Source organism: Bufo bufo, chromosome 7, assembly GCF_905171765.1.
Source record: "Bufo bufo chromosome 7, aBufBuf1.1, whole genome shotgun sequence".
In the NCBI taxonomy this organism is placed as follows: domain Eukaryota; kingdom Metazoa; phylum Chordata; class Amphibia; order Anura; family Bufonidae; genus Bufo; species Bufo bufo.
This window is the reverse complement of record NC_053395.1, coordinates 53,951,768-53,964,936: the sequence shown is the minus strand read 5'-3', so window position 1 is coordinate 53,964,936 and position 13,169 is coordinate 53,951,768. Positions and strand designations below refer to the sequence as shown.

The 13,169-nt window shown below is 41.7% G+C and overlaps 1 protein-coding gene across 3 annotated transcripts in view; it reads right to left on the bottom strand.

Annotated features, from left to right (window-relative positions):
* Positions 1-13,169, bottom strand: part of MYH11 (myosin heavy chain 11) — a 90,011-nt gene that overhangs the window by 65,494 nt on the left and 11,348 nt on the right. For all 3 annotated transcript variants that reach the window (XM_040441635.1, XM_040441632.1, XM_040441634.1), the window contains exon 3: positions 10,294-10,450. In XM_040441635.1, coding sequence (XP_040297569.1) covers positions 10,294-10,450 — 157 coding nt within the window. The remainder of the gene's footprint in view (positions 1-10,293; positions 10,451-13,169) is intronic.

The window sequence follows — 13,169 nt, the reverse complement described above, 5'->3', positions numbered from 1 at the left end:
GTAAACGTCTCAATTTTTTTTGATTTTTGGAATGATTGAGCTTCGCGCTAGCCTGGCTCAGCTAGGTTTAAGCATTCTTAAGTGAACGTCCATTCTTGAACACCCTTAACACACGTAATTTAAAACATCTGAAATTCTCTACTGATCAGATTCAAATGGCAGTATGTGCTCAGTTTTTTTAAATACAAAATTTCAAATCTGCTGCATAGACATAAAATATTAGATACTCACAGCTACCACTAGAGGGAGCTTAAAGGGAATCTGTCAACTCCAAAACACCCCATAAACTAGAGTGCGTGGTGTATAGGTTAAGTGATGCCGAGTCAGATTATGTCATTTTTACCTTCATACTCACTTGCATTTTAACCCTGTGCTCCGACAAAGCAGCAGTAAAATCCATTGAAAGGGACTCCTCTTTGAGTCCTCTCCATTATCTACATGAGCTCAGGAGTCCTCTGAATGCATTTTACTGCTGGTTTGGCAGGACACAGTGTCAAAACACAAGTGAGTATGAAGATAAAAAAGACATAACTAGAATCTGCATCACTTACACTATATACCGCTTACCCTAGTTTGGGGGGGGGGGTGTTTCAGAGTTGACAGATTCCCTTTAAATTAAGTGGTGGTCAAGCATACTCCCTGCTACCCCATTCAAAGGCTATGTTATTGACATAGAGATAAAATTCAGCCACCAATAGATGGAGCTTATTGCATAATGTAACATGTACACTCAGCAGTATGTTGTAGGTGGATAGCTCTTAAAGGGAATCTGTCAGATCCAAAACACCCCGCTAACTCTAGTTATATTGTTAGTGGTGCACAGTCCAGTTATGTCATTTCTATCTTCATACTCACTTGTGTTTTGACACTGTGTCCCGACAAACAGGCAGTAAAATCCATTGAGAGGACTCCTGAGCTCATGTAGATAATGGAGAGCTCAGGAGTCCTCTCAATGGATTTGACTGCTGCTTTGTCGGAGCACAGGGTTAAAATGCAAGCGAGTATGAGGATAAAAATGATAAAAATGTCACAGGCTTCCACTATAAGTCCCAGCAATCTATGGGCTTCATATTATGAATCTATACAGCATAGACTGTAATAACTCCATGAGCCCCGACTATAATAGGATATACAAATAATTGCTAAAGCTTTCCCATGAGGAGCAATGCAAGGTAACATTTTTCCCAGTAGAAAATAGCAAATACAATATCATAACTGTTGTAAGACTCGTCTGACGGGGACAAGGGCCGTTAGGTCTACGGCCCACTTTACCACTCTTACCATCCAGGACGCATAGATGGATATCTGACAGAATCAAAGTCCCCTGTAGTCTGATTTACGATCAGGGCATGTTTTTCCCTCAGAAGTTATCAGATTTGGAGGAAACTTGTGTACAATCATTTGGGGCCGTTATCAGATTTCGAGGAAATGTGTATACAATAATTCAGAGCCGTTCAAACAACGGTCATTCAAAAAAACGCTTTAGTATGGTGGGCTGGTGCAGATGGTTCTCATTGTATAGATGGTTCCTGTAATTCCAGCTCTTAGATAACGAACCATTGCATTGTTGCCAGCTGTCTGCCTAAGGACATTACCAGATTTGGAGAAAAAAAAACCTCCCTGGGTTGTTGTTTTTTCTTTATTTTCATCAGCTGTGCAATGACCCATCGGGGTTTGAGGAGGATGAAGACACCAGGCCATAGGCAGATGTATACATTTCCTTAGCATCTACCTAAGTCAGATCTAGATAGGTTATTAGGTTCAATTATTATTTAAAGGGCATCTGTCAGCAGTTTTGTACCCATGACACTGGCTGACCTGTTACATGTGCGCTTGGCAGCTGAAGGCATCTGTGTTGGTCCCATGTCCATATGTGTCCGCATTGCTGAGAAAAATTAAGTTTTAATATATGCAAATGAGCCTCTAGGAGCAACGGGGGCGTTACCATTACACCTAGAGGCTCTGCTCTCTCTGCATATGACGTGCCCTATGCACTTTGATTAACAGAGCCAGCAGTTATGATTTTTACACTGCCTGTCCCTGTCCATCAAAGTGCAGAGGGCTCGGCAGTTGCAGAGGGAGCAGAACCTGTAGGTGTAATGGTAACGCCCCCGTTGCTCCTAGAGACTTATTTGCATATATCAAAACTTCTTTTTTTTCTCAGCAATGCGGGCACATATGAACATTGGTCCAACACAGATGCCTTCAGCTGCCAAGCGCACATGTAACAGGTCAGCCAGTGTCCTAGGTACAGATCTACTGACAGATGCCCTTTAAGAGACATTAGAACACAGCTATCACCCACTGCAGATTGACAGCTTTCTCACTATTAAAGTGCACATAGGCACTTTATAAATGCAGTAGCTTTTGTGTAGATGCAGTTCAAGGGACATTTACCAAGACCTTTTCCTTACATAAAAATAAACCTCACCCACAACCACGGCAGAACCTCTTTTTGAGAAATCAGGAGTTCAGTTAGCATATGAACAAAGTTCCCCTTCTCTGTACAAAAAGTACAGAATGACTTTGTGTATAATAAGTTATAAAGAGCCCTATTGTGAGCAGTAAAAAATATTAGATAATAACTTCTTTGAGCTTTCTAAAGGCCCCTTTATACTGGACAGCGATTGGGACAATTATCAGGAAGCTGCATTCCTAGGAAAGCTCGTTTCCAATAATTGCCCTGTGTAAAGGTACTGCCGATCAACCAGTGAGCAAGCAAACACTCATTCATTGGGTGAAAGCATCATTGATGCGGACACAAAAATCATCGATTCTGTGCAACAGGTCTATATGACAGATACCACCAGCAACTGACGGACCACACTGATGTGATGTATAATGAGATTCTACTGGGTTCTATGATGGGGTCTGTGCTTTAAAGTATAACTGTCATACATTATTTTTTTTATTTGCTAGTTTATTAGAGCACGGCATGTATACCTGAGTTAGTCTGTCAATGATTGTCAAAAGATGTGTAATTACCTTATAATAACAGCTTTTTAATGTCCCCTGTCCCTTTCCACTGGTCACTTAAAAGACCATTGCTAGGGCTTGTCTGTCTTCCCTTTAGTGTAAACAGAAGACAGAAGGGCGGTCCTCCACACTGCATGCCTACATTAGGCTTCAGAGTAAGGAGGTGTGTCTCCCAGTAATCCAATCTGATTGGCTGGCAGGAAGCTGCTGGCTACTGCGAGTGTGTATGTGAAGGGAGGGAAAGCAGTTTTGGCCTCGGAGAACTGAAAAAGAAGCCATCTTGAGAGGATCCTCTTATTGTAGGGGTTAAAACAGCCGTAACTAAGGGAAAAGCTCTAGCAAAACAGTGGTATGTGAAGAAACTAAAGATTGTTTCATGCATATTGCTGCAGCAGCAGTAACATATGCTAAAATTTATAATTTTTTTATGAAAACGTGACAGTTACACTTTAACACGTGCGTCACTATTTTTTCCCATCAAATCAGCAACAGAGGCTCAAAATGGAGCCCCCATTGCATACGTGAACATAGCCTAATATTGTTATTTTTGGCAGTAGAGAAAATATGACTCCATATGCGGTATATAATGTTATTATTAATAGTATTACTATGTGATGTATCTGTTTCTCTATTATCAGGTCGAGCAGAAAGTCAAGAGAGTTCCTTCTAGTCCTGTCTATCTTATCTCGTCCTAACAGAAGAACGAGCTGTAGAAGTGGCTTGTTAACAGGAAATCTTACTAGAGCTTTCAGCAGTTACTCAGCAAACTGACAGCAATTATAGTAGGAATAACAACAGAACACGATTCAGTCAATAAAAGCAGTGTAGCATTCGGTTTAGTCATATCCAGATCCTGAGCTACAAAAATGAACTGCAATTATTCCATTACGGATGCTTCACTTGCATTTATTATACTTATAAACCATAATTATGAATCCATCATAAAATGCATTAAATAAAAAGTCACAGTGGTTTATACTAGTTCAATGAGAACAGTGATGACCGCATTCCCTGGGAGCCATACGTATAAACATGAAGGAGATTAAATTCAGTAGAAGAGCTTACAATTGAAATTAAACAGCAATCACATAGTAAAGGGGTTATCAACTTCACAGAGACGTACATGTAAAGGGGTTTTCTGGGAGTTAGTTATTGATGGCTTATTGTCAGGATAGGTCATCAATATCTGATCTGTGGGGGTCCAACTCTCGCCACCCCCATGATCAGCTGTTTGAAGAGGCTATGCCGCTCCAGTGTGCACTGTGGCCTCCTGACAGAATACCAAGCACAGTGCCGTACATTGTATACTGGCTGCGCTTGGTACTGCAGAATGGGACTGACCTCTAAATAGGCCATGTGACCAATGAACATGGCCTAGAAAGAGAAACCGTGGCCTAGGAAGAGGCCGCGGCACTCACCGGAACAGCTGATCAGTGGTGGTTCTCGGAGTTAGACCCTAACCAGTCAGATATTGATGACCTATCCTGGCGGGTCAGGCATCAATACTGAACTCTCAGAATACCCCTTTAAAATTTGGCAGAGCTGGCAGACACCTCTAGTGCTCCTTGATGAACATTGTCAGACAGGTTGAAACCTATAGGCCAGGTACTCACCATAGACATTCATGGTTGCCAAACCTAAAAAGCTCCTGTGCTAAATGTCCCCATAAAACTAGGCCCAGAATTTGCCAAAAGAGTGTCCTTTTTGGTGTACACTGTGCTAGTATGCATCTGCACAACTTTAATTCACTTTATAAGAAAGCATAGTCTACTACATGTTCCTGCATAGAGGTACCCCGTAAAAAAAAATGTATGCTGCATGGTAAATGGAATTTTTTATTAAGTCACTATATAAAGATTTCCCTCTTTGGTGTACTTAAAGGGGTTGTCCCATGAAAAATATTCTACAGTTTTCAAACCAGTACCTGGATCTGAATACTTTTGTAATTGCATGTAATTAAACATTTAGTATAGACAGTGAGGTATTCGATAAAATGCATCTGTATAGCGCCACCTGCTGTTTTTTTATTTTCTTATTTCTTTGTCCTACTCACTGAGATGGCCGCACATGCTCAGTTTCATCTTTCAACTGCCTCCTGAGCTGTGATAGGGAGAGCTGAGACACGCCCCCTGAGCTGTGATAGGGAGAGCTGAGACACGCTTCCTGAGCTGTGATCGGGAGAGCTGAGACACGCCTCCTGAGCTGTGATAGGGAGAGAGCTCCAGCAAAAAAGACAGACTCCCTGAGAAAAGACACTCGCCTTGAGCTGGAAGCTTGATATGAATCTAGAAGAGCAATGAATAGGGAGATCTCTGGATCCATGTGAGGTACAGGATTGGTTCTAGCTTTGTTAGAAAGGGCTTGTCATGTACTATATGATGTACGGCCATGATGTTCATTTTTTACAATAATCATGGGATAACCCCTTTAAGGAAGCTAGGCTATAAATTATACCACGTATTTGTTTGTTTTTTTACAGTGGGAGTCAATGGCCGACATCTACCATTGTGTGCCTATACGATGTCATACGTCAGAGGCTTACATCAGAAGTATTCATGAGGAACACTCTTGGGGCCAGATTTATCATTAGCTCAAGTCAGAATAATGGAGTGAAAAAGTCCCAAAAAAGTCCCAAACGCTAAAACTGCGCACAAATTTGCGACTTTTTTCTGCTCTGCACTATGCTCGCCAGTTTTCTGAAAGTGGGCGTGTTTTCTTATGTAAATGAATCTCTAGACAGATTTACTATTGGGACTATTTAAAAAAGTCGCAAAAAAGTCGCAAAAAAGTCCCAATTTCACTCCAGTGAGGACCATGCTTATCTTATGAGACTTTTTAATAGAACATGCGACTTTTTCGTAAAGATGTGCGACTTTTGTAAAGCTGCTTACTGACGGATAAACTGCTACCGTCAAACCACATTTATTACAGTCTTAAAGGGCCGATCATAAATCTGACTTGGCTAAAACTGACTTTAGCCATATATGAAAGTGGAGTGAGCTGTCAGAGTCATGATAAATCTGGCCCATGGTCTATACTTCTGACATAGAAAAAAAAAACAAGAAGTCAACAGAGTCTTCTACTCATCGAACCTTTCTCCACACAATAGTATAAAACATAGATAATATAAAAACTGTACAAGAAATGATGTGATACAATAGACAGCTAAATAAAATTACTCCATACACAAATCTATGTTGGACACGCACCTCTATGATATAATGTGCAAATCACTTATGGGCCTTTTACATGGTAAGTCTTTAGCAATTATTGACTAATGTAGGCAGCGATTGCACAAATATTGCTCGCTTGTCATTGATCGAATCCTTTAGGATGCCCTAGAAATTTCACTTATCGGTATTATATTCCCATGTGTAAACAGGTGCTAGCCATTACCCGGTGGGGCAGGAGTCCATGCTCAACAGGAAAAACAAGTTTGCTTGAGTTTTGTCCGGGTATTCTAGTTTCTTCCCACGCTCCAGAATACTGATAGGGACCTTAGATTGTGAGTCCCATCAGGGACAGCTTGATGCTAATGTCCGTAAAGCACTGCGGAATATGTCAGCTCTATAGAAGTGCGTAAAATAAATATAAATCCATGCCTTTTGAAAATTACTAATTTCCTCAATTGTGGATCAGCACTAATTTTTACGAATTTATCTCCCTGTGTGAAAGTTCCCTTACAATAAACATCAGCAGCAAAAAACGTAAAACGTTTATCACCTTATGACACGATACATCCCTATTAAAGCCATCTGTTAGCATCTAGAAACAAGATAATCTACTTGTTCATAAAACTAAAACATTAAAACCGTTAATCTATACTAGGCGTGTAAACCCCTGACATTGTCATTTATCTCATGGGTCTAATGTGACCATGGTTTACATGAACATCCCCCCCCCCCCCCCCCAATAAAGCTAAGAAAGCTATCTCCACCCTGCGAATATGCTCCCGAGGATTTATTACGTCCGTGTCTGCTCCCCACCAAAAAAGGCAATGGAGCTCTACCACCCCCGCCGCCGGCTTCATGCTGCTCGTCTTTTATATTTGTGAGGACATGGTCTTCAGGATGTCTCCACAGCTTTTGTGCGACATCGGGAACAAGTCACAGACCCAGCATGGATACCTTACCATATATATCTAGCAGCATATGGAACTGCTTATAGTTGAACTCTTTAAAAGCCAACAATTTCCCATGATACCAATCATTTAGAAAGTTGCCAATGTCCTAATGTAGATGTATACAGAGGTAAAAGAAAGGCCCTCGCCATATGTCATCACAAAGATATACAGAGGTAAAAAATGGTAGCCAAAATGTAGCTGCAGACTAGTAGGGCCATGTCCATACCACTCTACCTAGACTAAATAGAGTATGAAAAAATGGCTAATTAGTCCCTATCCTCTAATGTATAATATACATAAAAGTAAACATATATATACACAAAATGTTCTAAACACAATAGAGGGATTTTGCAAGAGTTCAATATTCATAGCCTATCCTCAGTGTAGATCATCAATATCAGATCAGCGGAGGTCTGATTCCTCACCTGAGCACCCAGTGGACAGCTGATTGGTGGCGGTGACAGGAGTCGGACCCAAGCTGATTTGCTATCGATGACCTAACCTGAAGATAGGTCATCAATATCATTCTCCTAGAAAACCCCTCTAAGACCGGCGCTATATGCACCAGTCTCATTTTTGCCCTGCGCTGCATGAGATGCGCTGTAAATATTAAGAGGTGCATGCCTCTTAATAACTGTGGCACCTGTTGAGCCACCCATGTGCCAAAACGGAAATATACTATAGCTAGGACCCTAGATACATTTCTGGTGTGATGTGCGCCAGTGTGCTGTACATGTCGTTGTCCTGCCCGTGTCCCACCTCTTTCTAGCCACACCCCGCCCAATGTTTGTAGAAGTTGATGGGTTTTTGGAAAAAGCTAAAACGTCGCAAATTTTGTTGCAAACCACCACTTTTCGACAACGTTTGCAACTTTCCTATAGCAGAAAATTGGTGTTGAAACTTGATAGCTATCCCTTAATGTACTTAGTATGGTTGAGCATAATTTTAGGACCCATATTATATGTTAACCATATTTTTCTTTAGTACAACCCCTATCAATGTTCAATGATATATAAAAAAAATTGTTTGTAGACTCATATATATATATATATATATATATATATATATATATATATTTTCGAAATTAAGATAAACAGCTTGCTCCTTGCCAGAACAGCTTACTGGATCTCTTAAACACAAATGTAAAATAGGCCTAATGCCACCAGATGTAAGGTAGCTAGTCTATAAGTCAATAGTTGACCTTTTAAACAGGTCTTGAGACATGACTTGGATATTAAATAAGCCAGCACCCCATCTGCAGACAGCTGTTTTGGGGTGATTGCCCCTCATCAGTGCAGAGCAGAGAGTACTGGCTTAACTGGGTGAGAGGCCTAGGTCAGGATTCGGGGGATATTAGGTCTCCTTATGGAGAGAGCTTTAATTGGCGTGAGGAGTCTTAAAGGCCAGGCAATGCTCCTCTGGAATTCTGGGAAGAGTGAATGCAAATGAGCTCTTATTATTTGCATACTCCCTTCCCACAATTCCAGAGGAACTTTGCCTAGACTCCTCACTCAGATAAGGCGCTCTCCATAAGGAAATATAGTATACCCAAAATAAATGGCTTAAAATTAATAGATATGAACATCTTCGAGGACAAAAAGCTAACGTTTCTGATACTTGGCCCACAAGTTTATATTACGGAGAGGTCGTCAAGTTTGTGAGGGAACATCAGCTGGAGGGCCTCAAGCCCGACTTGTGGAAACCAAAGACTATACACAAGCTTATCAGAGCAAAGGATGCGGTGGAGTCAATTCCAGGGATCCATGACGACACCATAGAGATAGTTTGGACTAATGTGTCGTCAGACAGGCTAACCAACAGGCACAAGGACTTGTCATGGATGGCCATACAGGGAGGACTGCCAATTCGGTCATTCATGCACGCCCGCAACCTGTGCAAAAAACAGTACTGACTCAGTTGCCCCTTCGTGGAGGAAACATCGTACCACCTGTTTTGGGAGTGCCTCTTTGCGCAGGGCCTGTTGGATGCCCTGGAACATGAACTCAAAGACTCTGTGCCCAGGAACAGCCTGCAATGCCCTTTGGTGCTATACAGACTATTTTCTGGGATTCACACTGTTGGAGCCATCCAGGAGGCCTGGCTCCTTATGAACTGCTTTAAGGATGCTATATGGTTTGCCAGGAATCGGCTCATTCTCAGGAGGGAGAACAAGTCCGTCCTGGACTGCCGCAGGCTTATGCACAGTCTGCTCCGGGATTACAACATCTTGGACGTCGACGACGAAGAAGAGGACTAAACCCCTCTCCTTCCCCCTCCCCCCCCCCCCCATTTGTTTCTGTCTTCTCAATAAAGCTGAGGGCAAGTAATTTCCCCTCCCTACCCCCTCTTTCCCATCCCCCCCATCCCTCATTACTATCTAAATGCTTTGTTGAGAGGTTTTGGGATTGAATAGGAATGCTAGTGTAGCATGCATTGTGATGTACAGTGTAGGTTAGCCTGTACTTTACATAACAATGCCATGCTTGCAAAAAAGACTAAGTAATTAAGTGCTGCCTCGTGGCCTGTGCTGCGTCACATAGAAACATAGAATGTGTCAGAAGATGAGAACCATTTGGCCCATCTAGTCTGCCCAATATACTGAATACTATGGATAGTCCCTGGCCCTATCTTATATGAAGGATGGCCTTATGCCTATCCCATGCATGCTTAAACTCCTTCACTGTATTTGCAGCTACCACTTCTGCAGGAAGGCTATTCCATGCATCCACTACTCTCTCAGTAAAGTAATACTTCCTGATATTACTTTTAAACCTTTGCCCCTCTAATTTAAAACGATGTCCTCTTGTAGCAGTTTTTCTTCTTTTAAATATTCTTTCCTCTTTTACCGTACTACAGTATGTATAACGATTGATTGTAATAAAGGTGTTTTCAATCAAAACAAGATTATATTACAGCTCTTTCACAACCAGTTTTTGCATTGGTATTTTTGCCATTCTAGCTAGAGTTCTGGAATTTTGGAAGGAAATGTGTAGTCCGCAACACTATACTTGTCGTTGAAAATATCAGATTTCTGATATACCCCAATATAGGGCAATGGGGGTTTATTCAGATTTGTTAGAATCCTTTTGAATAATGAACCAATGTAGATGTCATGGCCATGATGCTAGTGTAAACTAAGTCTTACAATAAACTGGACCCAACACCATATGGTAGTAGAGACCCCATAGGCTTACCTTGTAACATACTCCTGTATGCATTATCTGCTATTGCGTAGATATGAGGGGGCATTTCATGTCTTTTCTTGCCTTTGTACATGTCAATGATCTTCTCCGAATAAATTGGAAGAGCTTTGTAGGGGTTGACCACAACACAAAATAGACCGGAATATGTCTGTGAAATACAAAGGCAAGGGATATTCATTTAACAGGGTGAACCTACCAGGAATAAAATACCCCAGAATATACTAAACGGCCCCATCCTGTGATTGCATAGACCTATGAAAGTATTAAACATGGACACATATAAACATTCACATCTGTAACAACGCAGAACCAGAAGAACCCTATAAAAGCCATAGGAGCACTGGTCATGGCCATAGGAGCACTGGTCAATGCCATAGGAGCACTGGTCGATGCCATAGGAGCACTGGTCGATGCCATAGGAGCACTGGTCGATGCCATAGGAGCACTGGTCAATGCCATAGGAGCACTGGTTGATGCCATAGGAGCACTGGTCTACATTGGTCTATAATAATCTATATTTAAGTTCAATTAAAATCTTGATGCGCTGGTTATGGTGTCATCTGGCACCTGAGGAAAAATTACTTCCCATGTGAATACCAAGATCTCTATGTGCACTGCCATATAAGGAGCACCGAGAATGTCTTGTTTAAAGAGCTGGTATGTATGGTTTGCTTGGTATTTGAAAGCAGAAAGAACATAAATGGGAATATGTTTGTTGCAGAAGAACAAAACGAAAGGTGTCTAAATTTATGACGCAGATACTCCTCAATGTATCCATCATGCTATATAGAAGAGTCACATGCTGGTGCATTCCAGTGATACCAGGTTGTATATAATTCCTGAACTGTATATAGCTACAGTCTATGTGATCTGATGATCACACCTCCAGACCCAGACAGCCAATTTATTGTATTGATGTCCCTATAACAAAGGGGTCTTGGGGACCTTACACCAGTGCCATGGTATGACTGCAACCTCTGTCCCCCAATAACTACAATTCTTAATACTACAAAGGGTTTCTCTGGGCTACAGATGTTGATGATCGTTAGGTCATCAGTATTAGATTAGTGGGGGTCCCAGACCCGGCATCAGCTGTTTTGGCCAGAAACTATAGCACAGTTCCATACATGATGTAGTGGCCGGTGCTGGGGTCCTGTAGCTAAACTCCGTCCCTCAGCTCTCAAGTGAATGAGAGTTGCACTGCAGTGGCGCGCAGTATTGTTTCCAGCGCTACTGCTGGGGTTGCTGGGTGAAAGACCCCCCACCGATCTGATACTGATGACCTATCTTGAAGAAGGCTCAGCAATATCTGTAGACCGGACAACCCCTTTAATGTCTAGTAGCTGCAGTAGGTAATAGATAATGTATCCATGTAGTGCCATCACTGCATATAACAGGCAAATGAGAACACGGGTTTTGTTGGCATAATTGAAATGAAAGGGGTATCTGGTTTAAAATCAGATTTCTAATGAATTAAGAAAATCTGAATGAATAGACAGAGTCTGTTTTTCAAAATCATCAACTATGACGGGGGAGGACCAAGCACATCCATGAATTGCAAAGACAAGACCTTCAATGGGAAATGTGTAAAGCTTTAGTTCCTCTGTGGTGGAGCTGAAGGGAAATTGTAAACTTGTTCCGAATTCCTCCACAGATTACAGTAAATCTCTGGGGATTCCAGCTGCGTGAAGCCCAGTGACCAGTTTATTATTCATGAGATTCTTCTAACAAGAAGGGTCCAAAGTGGACAACTTATTTAAGCAGGCCAGGGACATAAGTCAACTTTCTGGATAGCCATCTTCCCCAAATTTATCATAAACATGCCTATATGGATCAATATGATATTACGCATAGTGGGAGCATTGATGCCTCCAATCCAGACAATCTCCAATTTCTACAGACATCTTATCAAAGTCATTGTCCAACGATCCTGTCCGATACTTATTTCACCTGCTGTTAGGCAATGGGGTACAGTCTGACAGTCGCCAATGGAGGAATCGGCCAACAGAGATCTTACGTCCATGGTCAGATTTATGGCTCACATACACATAAATGCCAACAAACGAATCTGTTTGAGGAGCTCCCAACAGACAAAGAATTGGGTGAATTGAATTTTTTCGCTCAACCGTTTTGTTCTCCTGGGAGATGAGCCACTCTCAAAAGGTGTCAGGCAATGGCTTTCTCCTTTCTCACCATGAAAACACCTATATGCTTGGCCAAATGAAAACTAGGGAAATCAGGGAAGATACTCCTCCACCAAAAGGTGTCTGGCAATGGCTTTTTCCTCTCTCCCCATTGAAAAAACCTACATGCATGGCCAAACCGAAACTAGTGGAGTCGAGAGAGATAGCTGTTCAATAGCCAACAGCTATTGAAGGTGTATAGGCAAACTTAGTGTGGCCTATATGGGCAGATATATCTGTGAAGATGATAGGATGTGAGATGTGCCTGTCCTGAAATCACCTGGGGACTATTAGTAAGGCCTTGTGCACACGGCCGTATCCGTTTTGTGGTCTGCAAACTGCAGAGCTGCAAAATATGGATACCTCAGTCTGCAACAATAAGTACTTTTTAGGGCCAGAAGTTCCCTTATACTCTATGCCCTGAGAGAAACTATATCCCGCCTGGTTCTCGTTCATTTGTTTAACATCTGGACAGAATTAGGTTGTACATGGCCAGCAGCAATGTTTTGGGGCAGAGGCTAGAAAAGAGTTTCACTGACCACTAGTAATACTAAATAACTAAAGATCAAAGAATGCAACAGACTGTTCTTCACCTTTGTATACTATAGGTATTATGTCTACTTTACATGTGCATACTCTCACCTATATGTGCCTCTATTATCTAGTCTTGCTTTACAACAATTT